Source organism: Hippocampus bargibanti, linkage group LG16 (assembly GCF_051943395.1).
Source record: "Hippocampus bargibanti isolate YZ-2025 linkage group LG16, ASM5194339v1, whole genome shotgun sequence".
NCBI classification, from domain to species: domain Eukaryota; kingdom Metazoa; phylum Chordata; class Actinopteri; order Syngnathiformes; family Syngnathidae; genus Hippocampus; species Hippocampus bargibanti.
This window is the reverse complement of record NC_142749.1, coordinates 14,623,527-14,638,397: the sequence shown is the minus strand read 5'-3', so window position 1 is coordinate 14,638,397 and position 14,871 is coordinate 14,623,527. Positions and strand designations below refer to the sequence as shown.

Below are 14,871 nucleotides of genomic sequence, written 5' to 3'. Positions count from 1 at the left end.
ACATTTCAAAACTCTAGATGTTGTACAAAGGGGTAGGGGAATAATTTATTTGCAATCATGAACAAGCAAGGGCATTTTAAGAAATGGACACGCACACAGGCACAGTATTTATTAAAATCTTTAATATTCATCATTGCAATTGTCCCCGTTGTGGGACGAATAAAGGTTTTCTGATTCGGATGACTTTTCTCATCCTTGCACAGTGATGAAATTGTCATGACAGTATGATCATTTCCTGAATATACACTGCATATCCTACATGATTTAAATATTTCAAAAAGCATCTCATAGTCATATTACGAAAACAAATAAAAATATATATATAATACAAAAAAATAAAAAAATAAAATGTGTAATTACTTGCGGTGATGATATGCAAGTTTGCATAAGGTAGTACTAGCTACTAACGTTACACCACATGATGTCACCAGTGACCCAAAAAAACATGGAGTACTCTTACTGGACATTTCAAGTAGTATTAATAGCTTGTATTAAAGGACAACCGACGTCTCCGGACAAGTTGTGTCCATAATTTGTAAAATGGCTTCAAATGACTTCTACTGAGCGTATTTTACAAAGATCCCACCGCATATAGCTATAGTTTACGTTTTAAGAATCGCGCTGAATATTCAGGAAGTCTTGTTTTTGAGTTGGTGACAAGCCCGTACGTGACGTCACTAAAGGAACGCCCCTGACCGAAAAAAAAAAGACACATTGTAGCAGTCCTTCCATCACATCAATGTATTTTGCTGTATTTGTTTGGTCTGAAAACCTCGTGTTACACCAAAAAGCCGCCAGAAGAGGGCGACTAAGCTCCATGGAAGGAATTTATCAGCTTGTGGAAACGGGCTGATTAATTCCTTACACGGAGCATTGTCGCCATTTTCTGCCTCTTTTTTTGGTGATCCATTTCCCCCCCAATGTTGCCTCAAAATGGCACGGAATAAATTCTTTAATCGATTGCAAACATGTATGCTTTCCTCTTCAGAACTATTTGAATCATATTCATAACTGGATGTGGAAGCAGAAAGCATATTCTCCGAATCTGAAGCCATTGTTTGGATTCTCCAGCAATGCAAGACATCTTGGCGTGACGTCACGAACTGGGAGCGGGCGGGACTTTCTGAAAATGCCCAATTCGCAACTCAATTTTTTTTGCAGATTTTGGACATTTTAAGTCATTTTAATTGGTATTTTGCATTTGACTAAAAATATCATACTGCGTGTTTTGGGTATTTTAGATGCTATAAAACGTTTTTCTGATGTCAGTTAGGAAACAAAAAAGTGACGTCGGTTGTCCTTTAAATTGCTCATGGCGCCCTCTTCCACACCATCACCATGTTCTTGTCACTAAGAGCCACCAGGTATTGAAGACCGGGGTCCATGGCCACGCTGTTAATGGACGGGCCCTCCACTTGGCCGAGACCCTTGCGGACGATGGCGGGCCACTGGAGCACCTGGACGGAACGAACGATGCGTGAACGCGATCCCCGCGAGGGCCGTTTGATTCGTTCTTACCTCAGTGGGTTCGATGGGCTTCCCCATTTTGAAGTTGGCCTCATGGAGGTTGTTGACATGGTACGTCCATAAGTTGCCTTTGTCGTCACCGCACGCTATGTAGGATTGAGCTAATGGCAGACAGGGAAGTTATGTCGATGATGTAATACTCATGTGTATGCATTGCCTATAGTCATGTACGGTAATTGTAATAAGTCAATGTGTAAACTGACTTGGGGCGGTAACAAATACAGTGAGGTATCACTGTATTTGCTTACGAACTTAATTGGTTCCCAGAAAGTGTGTGTAAGGTGAAAAGTGTGTATTCCAAACATTAATTTCCCATAGCAAACCATTAAAATGAGAATAATCCGTTCCCAGGTTCCCATAAAACATAATTTTCTACTAAATAAGCTTTAAAACTACAAAAAAATATACCTCATTTTATGTATAATAAATGGCTATTGTATTGTAAATAAAGAAATAAACTGTACTGCATAATAAAGTCGTTTTATTTACCTTTGTGATGGTAGTTGTCAATGGATGACGAACTTCCTGGTTACCTACTGATGATATCCGAGTTGCTGTGCTTTCTCGGCGATAATACCCTCACTGACAATGTCCCCTGCTAGCTTCTTTTCGTTAATCAAAATCAATAGATGTTTTTCAACCTCTTCTTTTGCCTGACACCGTTGCTTGGACAACACAGAAACATCCTTAGCCACACGTAGCGATGGTCGACTTAGCGTACTCGTTCTGGCATGCCAAGTCACACAAACGCGCACCTCGTTCGTGTTTCACGATGATCACCTTCTTCTGCTCGACCGTAATTTTCTTTTGTGTCCTCTTCGGCTGAACACTAGCTTGTGGTGGGGTCTTTTTCGGTCCCATAATAGCAAAAGTACTCCACTCGATAGCAAACCACGTCTGCACTCAAAGGGGGTGTGGAAAACTAGTCCGCTAGCCACCATGGCACTCCGTGTGGTTGGGTTCTTTTTCCCGAAAACTAGTTCGTATGCCAAGATTATACTCTCGCAAATGTAATGTTTGTAAGGTGAAAAGTTCGTAAACTGAGATATCACTGTACTAAACAAACCAGATGATGACATAAACAGGAATCAGAAAAAAAAAAAATCAATATTTTTGATTGATTTTTATATTATTTATTATTTTTCCTATCTTACCGGGACACGTGTTGAGCGCCAGGTAAGGAATTTCCGTGCGGGTCCAACGCAGCTCGGCGAGTACGACGGCGCGCACGCAGCAGTTCTTGTTGGGCCGCTGAGCTCGCGTCCGACTCCAGCGCCACAAGTAGATGCAGTCGTGTAGGACGTTCTTGGAGGCTGACCACAAAGATGATTGACATGTAGCACGTTAGCATGACATATACGTTCATATTAACTCATTCGCTGCCATTCATGAATTTATTTGAGAATTGAAAAGCGTGACGTGGAGAGAATTTGTTCAGGTTTTGGTTTTTCTCACGAGGTGTCGAAAAAGCGCTGGTCAGACCTCTGGTAATGTTTTTCCCTTCCATGAGGGGGGAGTATTTGCCTTTTGTCCATGTTAGCGCTTTGTTCCAGCTTCAGCTGTATTTTTGGACATCTGCCCCCATTTCAAGCGCAGATAACTCCAGAACCATATAACTTAGTAATTAACTATTTTATTTCTGATGAAAGAAGCGATGCTAAGGTTTCTTATGCTGAATTGAATGTTGATGTAGTAATAATAATAATAACAATAATAATAATAATAATAATAATAATAATACATTTGATTTATCAGTGCATTTCAAAACTCTCAAGGTCACTTTACGGTCACAGGATAAGCTTTTTTCTGTGGGTGAGCAGCGGTACCCATACGCGCCAGCGTTCACTCAACCCGGAAGTAACTCAAATAGAATAATAGAAATAGAAAGCTAGCTCGCTAGCTAATAGATACAGTCAGTGATAGATAGCTACCTAGCCAGCTAGCTAAATCTACCTATCTAACTTATCCTGTGACTATAAAGTGACCTTGAGAGTTTTGAAATGCACTGATAAATGAAATGTATTATTGTTGTTATTATTAGCTATCTATTAGCTAGCTACCTTTCTATCTATTTGAGTTACTTCCGGGTTGGGTGAATGCTGGCGTGTGTGGTTGCCGCTGCTCACGCACTGAAAAACTGATCCTGTGACTGTAAAGTGACATTGGGAGTTGTGAAAGTAACTCAAATGGATAGAAAGCTTGCTAGCTAAGAGATAGCTAATGATAATAATGATAATAATAATAATAATAATAATAATAATTTCATTTACAAGCGCTCTTCAAAACTCTCAAGGTCACTTTTTAGTCACAGGATAAGTTTTTCTGTGGGTGAGCAGCGGCAGCCACATGCACCAGCGTTCACTCAACCGGGAATAACTCAAATAGATAGCTATCTAGCCAGCCAGATATCTAATATGTAGCTAGCTAGCTAGATAGCTACCGAGCCAGCTAAATAGCTAATAAATAGCAAATAAAGTGCTAGCTAAGTAGCCTTAAGCCCCACCTCCTTTTTGCACCATTGCGTTTGTCGTTGAAAATTGAAGTTTTTTTGCCATTCTAAAGCTACTTTAAATTGGCAAAAAAACTTCAATTTGTTCCAATGTAGATTTCAAAAACAAACTGGGTGTAGAAAGGCGTGCTATCTTTCTTGCTAGCATTAAAGCCTCTTGGGCTATCTTAAAAAGCCATTAGCTAGAAGCTAGCGAGCTAGATAGTTAGCGATACAGTCAATCCAAAATGTCAAATTTTAAATTGAAAAGTTAAACAATATTCTATGGGTCCTGGAATTCGAGTGACAATGACAAAAACCCTGGCACTGCAGTGGACAATTTTTTTAATGCACATTGTCTGGCAGCGAATGAGTTAATAACACCCACAATGTGGCTAACGAGTGCCCACTCACCCACGATATCATCGGCGAGGAAACCGAGGCCGTCCACCGTGTGGTAATTGAGCTCTTTGTCTTCCTTCTCGTACACGGGAAACGTTATCTCCGCTTCTTTGGACCTTCAGAAGTCAAGTAGATGCTAACGCCGTTTGGGCTGAGCACTGAGGGACTTTATAATTTTAACACTGACCTCTTGGTGGCGCTTTTGGGCGCAAGCTTGATGTTGTAGAAGTGGAGGCCATCGTCGCACGCCGCCAGGAGGTGCGCGTCGGGCTTGCTAGGCGGTAGGCAGATGTGCAGCGGCGTGGAGCTGCTCTCCAACATCAGCAACTGCCTGGAAGTGATTGAGATTGACATATTTTAACAATAATACAGGGTGACCCAAAAAGATGTGTACCCATGAACATTTATATTGTGGCTTTGATTAAAAAGCTATTGATTTCAAATTACAACCACATATTATTTAGTTTATGGTAGACAATTCACCAGAGTTTCAGCTATTTGCGTGCAACGAAATGGTGGACATTTGGAACACAACTTGGGAAAGCTGTAAATTGACTAAAAATTGACAAAAATAGCTGAAACTCTGGTGAACGGTCTTCCATAAACTGAAGAATATGTGGTTGTAATTTGAAATCAATAGCTTTTTAATCAAAGCCACAATTGATATTTTCATGGGTACGCATCTTTTTGGGTCACCCTGTAATAATAATAATCATCATAATAATCATCATCATCATAGTGGTGATCATAATAATAATAATACTAATAATAAAATAATAGTAATAATAATAATAAATAATAACAATAATGATAATAATAATAGGAATAATAATAGTAATAATAAAAATAATAGTAAAAGTAATAATTGTAATAATAATAAAAATAATCCTAATAATAATAATAGTAATAATACTTGTAATAATAGTAATAGTAATGATAGTAATGATAATAATAATAATAGTAATAATAATAAAAGTAATCATAATAATAATCATAGTAATAATACTAGTAATAACAATAGTAATAATACTAGTAATAATAATAGTAAAAATAATAATAGTAATAATAGTAATAATAATAATCATCATTGGATTGGATTTGCCTTTATTAGTCTCACAGTGGAGAAATTTACATTTCACAGCAGCAAAGTGATGAAAGGAATGAAACTATTATTATTATTATTATTATTATGACTATTATTATTATTATTAATAGTCATAATAATAATAATAATAATAATAATAATAATAGTCATTATAGTCATAATAGTAAAAGTCATAATAATCGTCATAATAATAATAATAGTAAAAGTAATAATAGTAATAATAATAAAAGTAATCATAATAATAAATAGTAATAATACTAGTAATAACAATAGTAATAATACTAGTAATAATACTAGTAATAATAGTAATAGTAAAAATAATAATAATAATAAAAATAATAATAGTAATAAAAATAATAGTAATAATAACAATAGTCATAATAATAATAATAGTCATAATAATAGTAATAATAATAGTCATAATAATAATGATAATAATAATAATAATAATTCACTAATTCAATAATCACTCACACAACTTTAAAGTTGTACTTGCTGTCGATCCCACCGATGTCCCACAGCACAATCTTGTTGTCGTAACATCCCGCTAAGAGAAAAAAAAAATCATCTTTAGATCCGCCACTTGCCAATCTTTTATTTTGTTGACATCTTACTGAAAAGGAAGTTGCCCTGTCGGTGATTGAAGCGCAGGACAGACAACGTCTTGCGGCTTGCCCGGAACTCGCCGTAGGCGACGTTGCAGCGGGGGTGGATTAGCTTGACCAAGCCTCTCTTTCCGCCCGCCGCCAGGATGCTGCAGGGTTGTGCTGAGGCTCCGCCCCCTCGGGACATCAGTACCGTGGACCAGGCCAGCGAGAAGAACTCCTGTGGGGATCAATTAGCGTGAGAAATCGGGGACAGGAAATTAACTCATTCACTGCCATTCCCAAATGTGTTCAGGTTTTAGTTTTTCTTGCGAGGGGTGCAGGTAAAGCGCTGGTCAGACCTCTGGCAATGTGTTTCCCTTCCACAAGGGGGTAGCAATTGCGTTTTTATCCATGTTAGCGCTTTGTTACAGCTTCAGCTGTTGTTAAAACGCTATATAAATCAATATGTATTGTACTGTATTTAGTACAGCCGCCCCCATTTCAAACTCAGATAACCCCAGATTTAGGAATTAACTATTTTTTTCTGATGAAAGAAGAGAGTGTAATTCTTCATTAACATTCTTAATATTTTTAGTACATGCATTTCCGAGCTGCTATATAAATCAATATTTATTTTATTTTGTACAGCCGCCCCTCTTTCAAGCTCAGATAACTCCAGACCCATACAACTTGGGAATTAACTTTTTTTTTCTGATAATAGCAGAGATTCTGGGGTTTCTTACTCTCCATTGATTGCTTATGTAGTCCTAAAAGTCAATATTCTTTGGGTCCTGCAATTAGAGTGAAAATGACAAAAACCCTGGCACCGGAGTGGAGACATTTTTGCACATCGTCTGGCAGTGAATGAGTTAATTAAAAAATATAATGAAATGAATATGTGATAAAAATCAAGTTGCATGCAACATTTTATAAACATGACATCTAATTTTACTTTTTTGTGGTAATCTTTTTCATGTAAATTATTATTATTATTATATGATATTATATTCTTATTATTATATTTTTTTTTCACATAAGATAATTTTTTAATACAGGCTTTTTTATGGACAGTGACACCCGTTCATTTATTATTTATTTTCCTTTTTTTTTTTTTCAAAATTCACCAAATTCTAAAGTAACACAGACCTACCGATAATATAAATATTATTTTTTTTAAATACATTTCCTGGAATTTGTACATAAACAAATAGGGTGACTAAAAAAAAAGCATCCTTCCTTAGCCTGAGGTATGATTCTAGTAACTAGGTAAACAATGTAAATACAAAATAAATTATAAAAAAAAAAAAAAACACATATGTGCTGAAACAAACCTCCCCAATCACTTGATACTTCTTCATCACCGTTCCAGTCTCACAATGGATCACACACAGAGAATCTCCGCCGCAGGTCGCAACCAATTGACCGCCTGTCCGAAAACACACACGTCCGTCAATCGCCGCACTACAATACAAATCGGACAAACGGGAATCGTTACCGGAGACGTTGAGCGGCGGCTGAAAAGCGCAGGCCCAAAGCTGAGTGGAGAAATCTTCCGAATTGTCCTGTTTGCTGTGACACTGCAGGACGTGAAGAGGCTGCAGGCGCACCGGCTGCACAAATGTTAACATACACCACCAGTGAGGAACTTTACAATACAATACAACACAATACAAAGAAAGGCACTTATAAATGAAATGTATTATTATTATTACAATACAATACAATACAATGAAAGGCACTTATAAATGAAATGTATTATTATTATTACAATACAATACAATGAAAGGCACTTATAAATGAAATGTATTATTATTAATACAATACAAATTGATTTATATAGTGCGTTAACAACAGATGAAGCATTAACAAACCGATAAACATGGACAACAGTAGATGCATACGTGCCAACTTTTGAAACAGGCCCTGGTCGGTCATATATATCTTAATATATTAAATATGCTACGCAAAAGCTAAAGAAAAAGTGCAATGAGCACTGTGTTTATTATATGTTCCAATTTATAGATATATAGTCGGTCAGGGGGTCAAGCTAAACTATTTTTCACATTACGGCTACTTAAAATGAGGCTAAAAACACCATCCAAATATTGATCAATGTCAAACATATTTATATACATATATAATAATAATAATAATAATAATAATAATACATTTCATTTATAAGCACCTTTCAAAACTCAAGGTCACCTTACAGTCACAAGATAAGCCAGCCAGCGTTCACTCAACCCGGAAGTAACTCAAATAGATAGAAAGCTAGCTAGCTAATGGATAGCCAGCTAGCTTGCCAGCTAGATAGCTTTATATAAGTAATAGATAGCTAGCTAAATAGCTAACCAGATAGCTAATATATAGCAATTAGGTAACCAGCTAGGTAGCTAGCTAGTAGTATTGGATTGGAGTATTTCCATTCTTTTATGCCACCATTTTGAATGCATATGTAGGTTAGATGAGCATATTTGAAGTGACTAAAAACTGAAAATGATATGAAGTTATTATTATTATTCCTATGCGTTGACGAAAATAGCTAGCAACAAACTTAAATTACAAACTAGCGTCATTTCCACCTTTTCTTGAGCGAAGCATCACTCCTGGAAATGCTTAGTAGTATTCCTAGCGATAACGACTGTAGTTTTCTTTAAGATATTGCATTTTTTGTTGCTTTTTTTCCTCAAAAAACAATGCTAAAAACAACGCTAACTGTTGACTCTCGATTCCAGGAGTGACCGAGAGCACGCGCATGCGGAATTCATCGAAAGGAAGCTAACAGCTAGCACTGTGCCGATCGCTTGTTCTAAATTTAGATGCAGATACATAGCGATCTTGGGTATTTACTACTTTGACCATTTTTGACTTTTTTTTATTGGAAATTGTAATATTCATAAATAAACCGTAATGAAAATCATACTCATTGTGGCAAAACTGGAGTAGTTGGCAGGCATGTAAACGTGACTGAAAGCAGGCTAAAAAAAATAAAAAAATAATAGTAAATAATTGAATACCTGCGTCTTGTTGATGCTCTTCAACAAATCATCACTCGCCTCCTTCCGTCCACCTTTCGCGGCTCTTCTCGACGGCGTCATTTTCTTGTCACCAGCATCTTTCTTGGCGGAGGAACGTGTGGGTGTGGAGGAATTTCGAGCTCTCGTGGCAGGTTTCACGGGAACGTCGTCGGCGGGAGGGTGATTTTTCTTCGGGCTGGGCTTCAGTTTCTCAGGGAGGTTCTCCACCTCCGCCGAGGAGGGCGTGAGCGGTTCGCAACGGGTCTTCTTACGAGGGGACAGTCGCAAGTTTGTCAACGGTTGGATTTGCTTTCTTTTCAAGGGGGTTTGGACCTGCTGGATGATAAGAACAAAGCATCAATGAGAAGTGTGGTGATTTTAAAATGCAATACAATACAATACAATACATGCTAATGTATATCGCGCTTTCACAACCGTTGCAGCTGTAAAGTGCTTCACATAATAGTCAACACAAAGCAAAATTATAAACACAACAGGAACATAAAAACATGGGACTGTTGTGCAATCTTAATGACTTTCTTCATGTACTCTATGACGTTTGAGTACAAGACAAACACTGTTATTTATTACATGAAGCATAATAATAATAAGAGTTTGGGAGCAGAGCGGCTGAAAGCTCTGCACCCCATCGTGGTGAGACGGACAGAGGGCATACACAGGTGGAGGAAGGATGAGGATCTGAGATTTGAAGAAAGAGAAGAGGATGAAAGCCTCCTCCTCCTCCAGAGACGTCATGTTTGAATGTGCACATGTGCTACAAGCTATTACAAGCTAATATGGTTTTATTTATAGTGCGTTTACAAAACAGGGAGAAAAAAAGTCATAAGAACCTCAACCGACTCACTGTACTTTTGTCATACATTGATTTTGTTGGACGTTTCCTCCTGTGGTTCCGTGAGGGAGCGTAAATACTCCCTGGCCATGATTTCAACCTAAGAGAAACACAATAAAAAAACATGAAGTCACAGTTCCTAGAAGAAGAGGAGGCCAAAAAGTATTCCTAAGAATTGCTTTCATGTCACAGCTTCATAAACAAAACACGACTTCGCCTTCTAGTGACGAACTGCAGTATAACACAGGAAACCGCTCAATACAGTGATCCCTCGCTACTTCACGGATTTTTTTTTTCAGGGAAAAAAAAACCCGTTCTGAATTTAAAAAATGCAGGATGACTTAATGGTTTGTACTTTTTTACATTTGTCATCATGACTTACCTTCCACTTTGTGAAACTACTGACCGAACTTGGTCCATATTTCACCTCCTTCTGTGCTCTGTTTACAAAGTCCACCTCCAAGTCGGCCATGTTGTCCACTGTGGCAGGATCTGGGAGGCTGTAGCTCCTTTCCCACAAGGCAATGATCTAAGAGATAGTTTGTCAGTGGACTTCTTGAATTGGACATACGCTCGGGTCGACAAGAGACCACATTTCCTTACCCTGGTCCTCAGGTTCTCCGTAAACACAAAACGGACGTAGTTGGCGGTGCTGGTGATGTCTTTGCTGTTGTAGCTCCGTAAATTGGGCAGCAATGTTATGAGCTTGTAATTATCACTCACCTGTGATAGACAACATTATTAAAGTCAAAGAAACAGTCATGAAAATGAGTAATGGGTTGAATTCAACATCTCACGCACACTAGTCTGGCATTAACAATTATTTTCTTCTCTTACGGTGATATAAAGATTGTCCTCCATCTTGACCTCTTCCAGGCTGCACAGAGACGCCATAGAAGTGAGGTCCTCCATTTGGTTATCGCTGAGGTCCAGGAAGCGCAGCTTGGGTAGCTCCAGGTTTTTAGGGAATTCTTGTAGTCTGTTTCCAGACAGATCCCAGCGTTCCAGGGATTGAAGACGGGACAGCAGTTGGACCGGCAAGTCTGAACAGTTCAGTCCGAGCTTGGAGAGCCTACAAAAGGGTTCAAATGTGTACGTTTTGGTAGGAATATGGGTGGAAACGCTGCCAATAAAATCTTACAATATGCTTACCTCAGCGTCTTGATTTCTTCGAGTTTCTTGGTTTTTGGAGAGCCTTTCTCCAATAGAGTCTTCTCTGTTATTATTACCATTATTTGTGTAGTAAAGGAGCACGGAAACCACTTAAAAGACGAGGTCAAATAAACAACAATTTCTTGGTTGGATCTGTGATGAAGGAGCCGTAATCACACCTTAATAATAATTTGACCCGGTTAAAATATTAAAAGGTAAACATATACAGTACACGGATTTTGAGGCACGTTGAGTCACGAACCCCGGAAAACAACAGAAACTTTCCCGGGGTACGATGACGTACTTCCTGTAGCCGCATGTTCAAAAGGAAGTAGTTGAATTTGAAAACTTTATTGACTTACAAGCGTAGCAATATGAACTAAACTCGATTATAAGTATCTTAAATATATAATTAAACACGTCATTTTACGGGTAAAGATGTAAATATGTTACTCAAATATACGTATTAATAATATTCAATTGGTGACGTCGAGTGTCGTAGTCTTACTGTTCGGCAACCCACCTCAACCACCCACTAGATGGCAGTAGTTATCTTCGTTTAAAACGACAGACTCATAACATCCAACAGAAGAAGATGAAGGTACAATGACGCTTCCTGCTCGCGTTGTTGAATCTTGTGCTTGCAAAGGTGTCCGGCGCTGTCTTTTCTGTGAGAAGTTTAAAGAAAATCATTTTCCAGAAGAGAAGGTAAACTGTACTGGTAGTACATTTTCATTAATTGATGTATTTTGTAGTAGCGCAGAAACAAATCATCCGTATTTTGCGAACTACGGGTGCCTTCGCCGAACAATTCGAATAAGATCGTGTTATTACTGATTTATTAAAAACGCGAATGATGTTTCTTGTAAGTCATTCGATGTGTTTAATAATGTAATAAGAATAATACGATCTTCCCAATTTTAAATTCGTAGGCAAACGTTTTGTTGAAGGTGTCTTTTGCAATTATAATACATATAGTGTACAGTATACAATTTCCAGCCTAAGAACTGTGTCCATGTCGATATAGATCATACATATTTACTCGTATAACCCTGAGACAAAGCTCGCTGTATGCAAAGATGGCAACCCCCCATCATTTCCCTTTCCCGGAGTCTTCTTGTGGGAGGACTTCTTATCAGAGGAGGAGGAAAAGGAGCTTATCAGCAGCATGGACAAAGACATCTGGAATCTGTCCCAATCAGGTCGAAAAAAACAGGTAAAGACAATGCTGTCAATCATGATCGGTATGATAGTTAAATTGTAATTGTGTTCTTACAGGATTTTGGCCCAAAAGTGAACTTCAAGAAGAAGAAAGTACGTCCAGGAAATTTCAGTGGACTTCCTGCATTGAGTGAAAAACTAGTGCTGCGAATGCAACAAGAAAAAAGTCTTGAAAGTTTCCAGCCTGTGGAGCAATGCAATCTGGACTACCACCCACAGCGCGGCTCCGCTATTGACCCTCACCTGGATGACTCCTGGCTGTGGGGGGAGCGCCTGGTTACTGTCAACATGCTGTCGGAAACGACGCTGACCATGTCGTTGGAACAGGGTTTCCAGCAGCTTGGACTTTTGGGTGAAGTAAACGTCGCTGTGCCACTCCCGCGCAGGTCTTTAGTCGTTTTGTACGGAGAGGCGCGGCATCGCTGGAAACATGGAATTCTTCGCAAGGACGTTCAGGAGCGTAGAGTTTGCAGCACCTATAGGGAGCTCTCGGCTGAGTTCCTCCCCGGTGGGGAGCATGTTGAGCTGGGAGCTCATCTACTCGAAATCGCTGCTAGTTTCAACGGTGCTCCTATTTAGATCTTCCAGATGTCGGTCCTGATTTGTTTTTTTTTCATGTCATTATTCTCTACAAACACCACCAGATAAGGGACACAAATATTATAAAGAATTCAGCACTGATGAAAATTTTGTGCAAGTACAATTACTTATACAGTGATACCTCGTTTTTCGACCATAATCCGTTTCAGAAACCTGTTCGAAAACCGATTTGTTCAAAAACCGAAACAGCACTTTCCATTAAAATCAATGTAAAAAATCTTAATCCGTTCAAAGTCTAGAAAACAACTTTTTAAGTTTCATCGCAAAAAAAACAGATAAAAACTTAATAATAGAGCAGGCCATGTGTAAAATTCTATAAAAACAAACTTATTTTCACCAATTTTCTTTCTGCCACGGGGCGTGTTGGCACCTATCTCGGCTGTCTTTGAGCAAACACAGGGCACACTAACTTTTCAAACCATCCTCTACTTGCTTTAAAATCATACAATTCAGGAGATCTTAACCAAATACAGTAAAGTCTCGTTATATCGATATCGGATATATCGATAGTCCCGGTTATATCGATACTATTTCTATGCACGCACAGAAAAAATTACATGCAAACAGGGTCGGATATATCGATAGTCCCGGTTATATCGATATTTTTTCGGACTCCCTTGAATATCGATATAACGAGATTTTACTGTATGTCTGCATTTTCGCAAAAATAAAATAACAATATTAATGCGTCGGTCACAATGAGGAAGATGTGACGTATAAGGAAGCGGAGGGTAGTCGAGTGATGCATTCAGATGCACTCAGTTTGGTTGAGAACCAAATTTCGGTTGTATACCGGGGCGTAAAAAATATGACATTTTTGTTTGAAAACCGAATGGGATGAGAACAGAGACGTTCAAAAACCGAGGTTTGACTGTATATTTTGCCGCATTGTGAACATTACATGATATTTTAACATAACAGCAGTTCTCAAAGAATAAACTTAGGGTCATGAAATGGCATTTGTTTTTTTTTTTTACCTTGACACCAAACTTCTGTTTGATATCGTGACTTCCGCATTTTGCTAGTTCTTTCAACTTTTCAACCAGCTACGCCTTTTCTATCTCTATCTGTGTATTAATGTGACTTTTCATATACTATTACAAGAAGTAGTAACAAAGCATGCTTTTTTTCTGCGATAGTATATCTTGCATTGATGCACAACCTATCCATCATTATTAAAACCAGACATTATAAGCTCCACAGTGGTAATATTTCGCCTGTTGCATTACCCCCCCCCCCCCCCCCAAGCAAATATTTTGAATAGTACTTTGGGTTTCTTTATTAACTAATTTCCCCAAATCATCTTTCATTGTCTCATATGTATCCTAATTTCCCAACTTTATGTTCAAAATATGTGTGATTTTTTTTTTTTACAAATTGATTTTTTTGTGGCATAAGAGGTTATAAGTAATGGATTAAAAATGTTCTTTCAATCCTTAACACGTTGAGTAATGACTATTTTTACACCGTTATACAAACTACTTCACTCACTATTCGGAACCTCAAACGTAAATTGAGTACCGTATTTTCCGGTGTATATGGCGCAGCCTCAATGAATAATAATCCATTTAATTTCCAAGCACCTTTCAAAACTTTCAAGGACACTTTACAGTCACAGGATATTTTTTCTGCGGGTGAGCAGCGGCACCCACATGCGCCAGCATTTACTCAACCCGGAAGTTCTTTCATTAGAATAAATAAACAAACCTATAAATATATATATAAACAAATACATACATAAATACATAACGCAATATAAACAAAAAATAAATACATAAACAAACAAATAAATATGGCGTCTTTTCAAACTTTTTTCCATATATAAGGTGCACCGGAGTACAGTATAAAGTGCACCTTCAAGGAATGAAAAAGGTTTTCCAAATATAATATGTAAATATATATATATATATATATATATA

General features: G+C 37.9%; 2 protein-coding genes across 3 annotated transcripts; one reads left to right on the top strand and one right to left on the bottom strand.

Annotated features, from left to right (window-relative positions):
* Positions 1–102: 102 nt before the first annotated feature.
* Positions 103–11,557, bottom strand: lrwd1 (leucine-rich repeats and WD repeat domain containing 1). Of its 2 annotated transcripts, none has more exons than XM_089016404.1 (15): positions 11,132–11,557; positions 10,817–11,051; positions 10,583–10,702; positions 10,362–10,508; positions 10,008–10,079; positions 9,127–9,462; positions 7,605–7,719; positions 7,441–7,535; positions 6,137–6,347; positions 5,997–6,069; positions 4,605–4,748; positions 4,430–4,533; positions 2,682–2,840; positions 1,519–1,628; positions 103–1,457 (listed from the first exon to the last, which is right to left on the bottom strand). In XM_089016404.1, exons 1-15 carry the CDS (start codon positions 11,209–11,211, stop codon positions 1,311–1,313), a joined length of 2,148 nt encoding a protein of 715 aa, XP_088872530.1. In that variant the 5' UTR covers positions 11,212–11,557; the 3' UTR covers positions 103–1,310. The 2 variants fall into 2 exon arrangements, with proteins under 2 accessions (XP_088872530.1, XP_088872531.1); XM_089016405.1 differs by having other exon boundaries at positions 9,127–9,459.
* Positions 11,558–11,701: 144 nt separating this feature from the next.
* On the top strand, positions 11,702–13,481 carry alkbh4 (alkB homolog 4, lysine demethylase). Its single transcript, XM_089016408.1, has 3 exons — positions 11,702–11,839; positions 12,159–12,347; positions 12,410–13,481. Exons 1-3 carry the CDS (start codon positions 11,738–11,740, stop codon positions 12,929–12,931), a joined length of 813 nt encoding a protein of 270 aa, XP_088872534.1. The 5' UTR covers positions 11,702–11,737; the 3' UTR covers positions 12,932–13,481.
* The last annotated feature ends 1,390 nt before the right edge of the window (positions 13,482–14,871 follow it).

What these genes read in the sequence shown, in the direction of transcription:
- lrwd1 (XM_089016404.1), bottom strand. Translation starts at nt 11,211, where the DNA reads ATGGTAATAATAACAGAGAAGACTCTATTGGAGAAAGGCTCTCCAAAA. An exon ending in CCCAAAAGCGCCACCAAGAG is followed by an intron (nt 4,534 to 4,604) that starts GTCAGTGTTAAA and finishes TGACTTCTGAAG; the next exon opens with GTCCAAAGAAGCGGAGATAA. An exon ending in GGCGCTCAACACGTGTCCCG is followed by an intron (nt 1,629 to 2,681) that starts GTAAGATAGGAA and finishes GTCTGCCATTAG; the next exon opens with CTCAATCCTACATAGCGTGC.
- alkbh4 (XM_089016408.1), top strand. Translation starts at nt 11,738, where the DNA reads ATGACGCTTCCTGCTCGCGTTGTTGAATCTTGTGCTTGCAAAGGTGTC. An exon ending in ATCATTTTCCAGAAGAGAAG is followed by an intron (nt 11,840 to 12,158) that starts GTAAACTGTACT and finishes ATGTCGATATAG; the next exon opens with ATCATACATATTTACTCGTA. An exon ending in AATCAGGTCGAAAAAAACAG is followed by an intron (nt 12,348 to 12,409) that starts GTAAAGACAATG and finishes GTGTTCTTACAG; the next exon opens with GATTTTGGCCCAAAAGTGAA.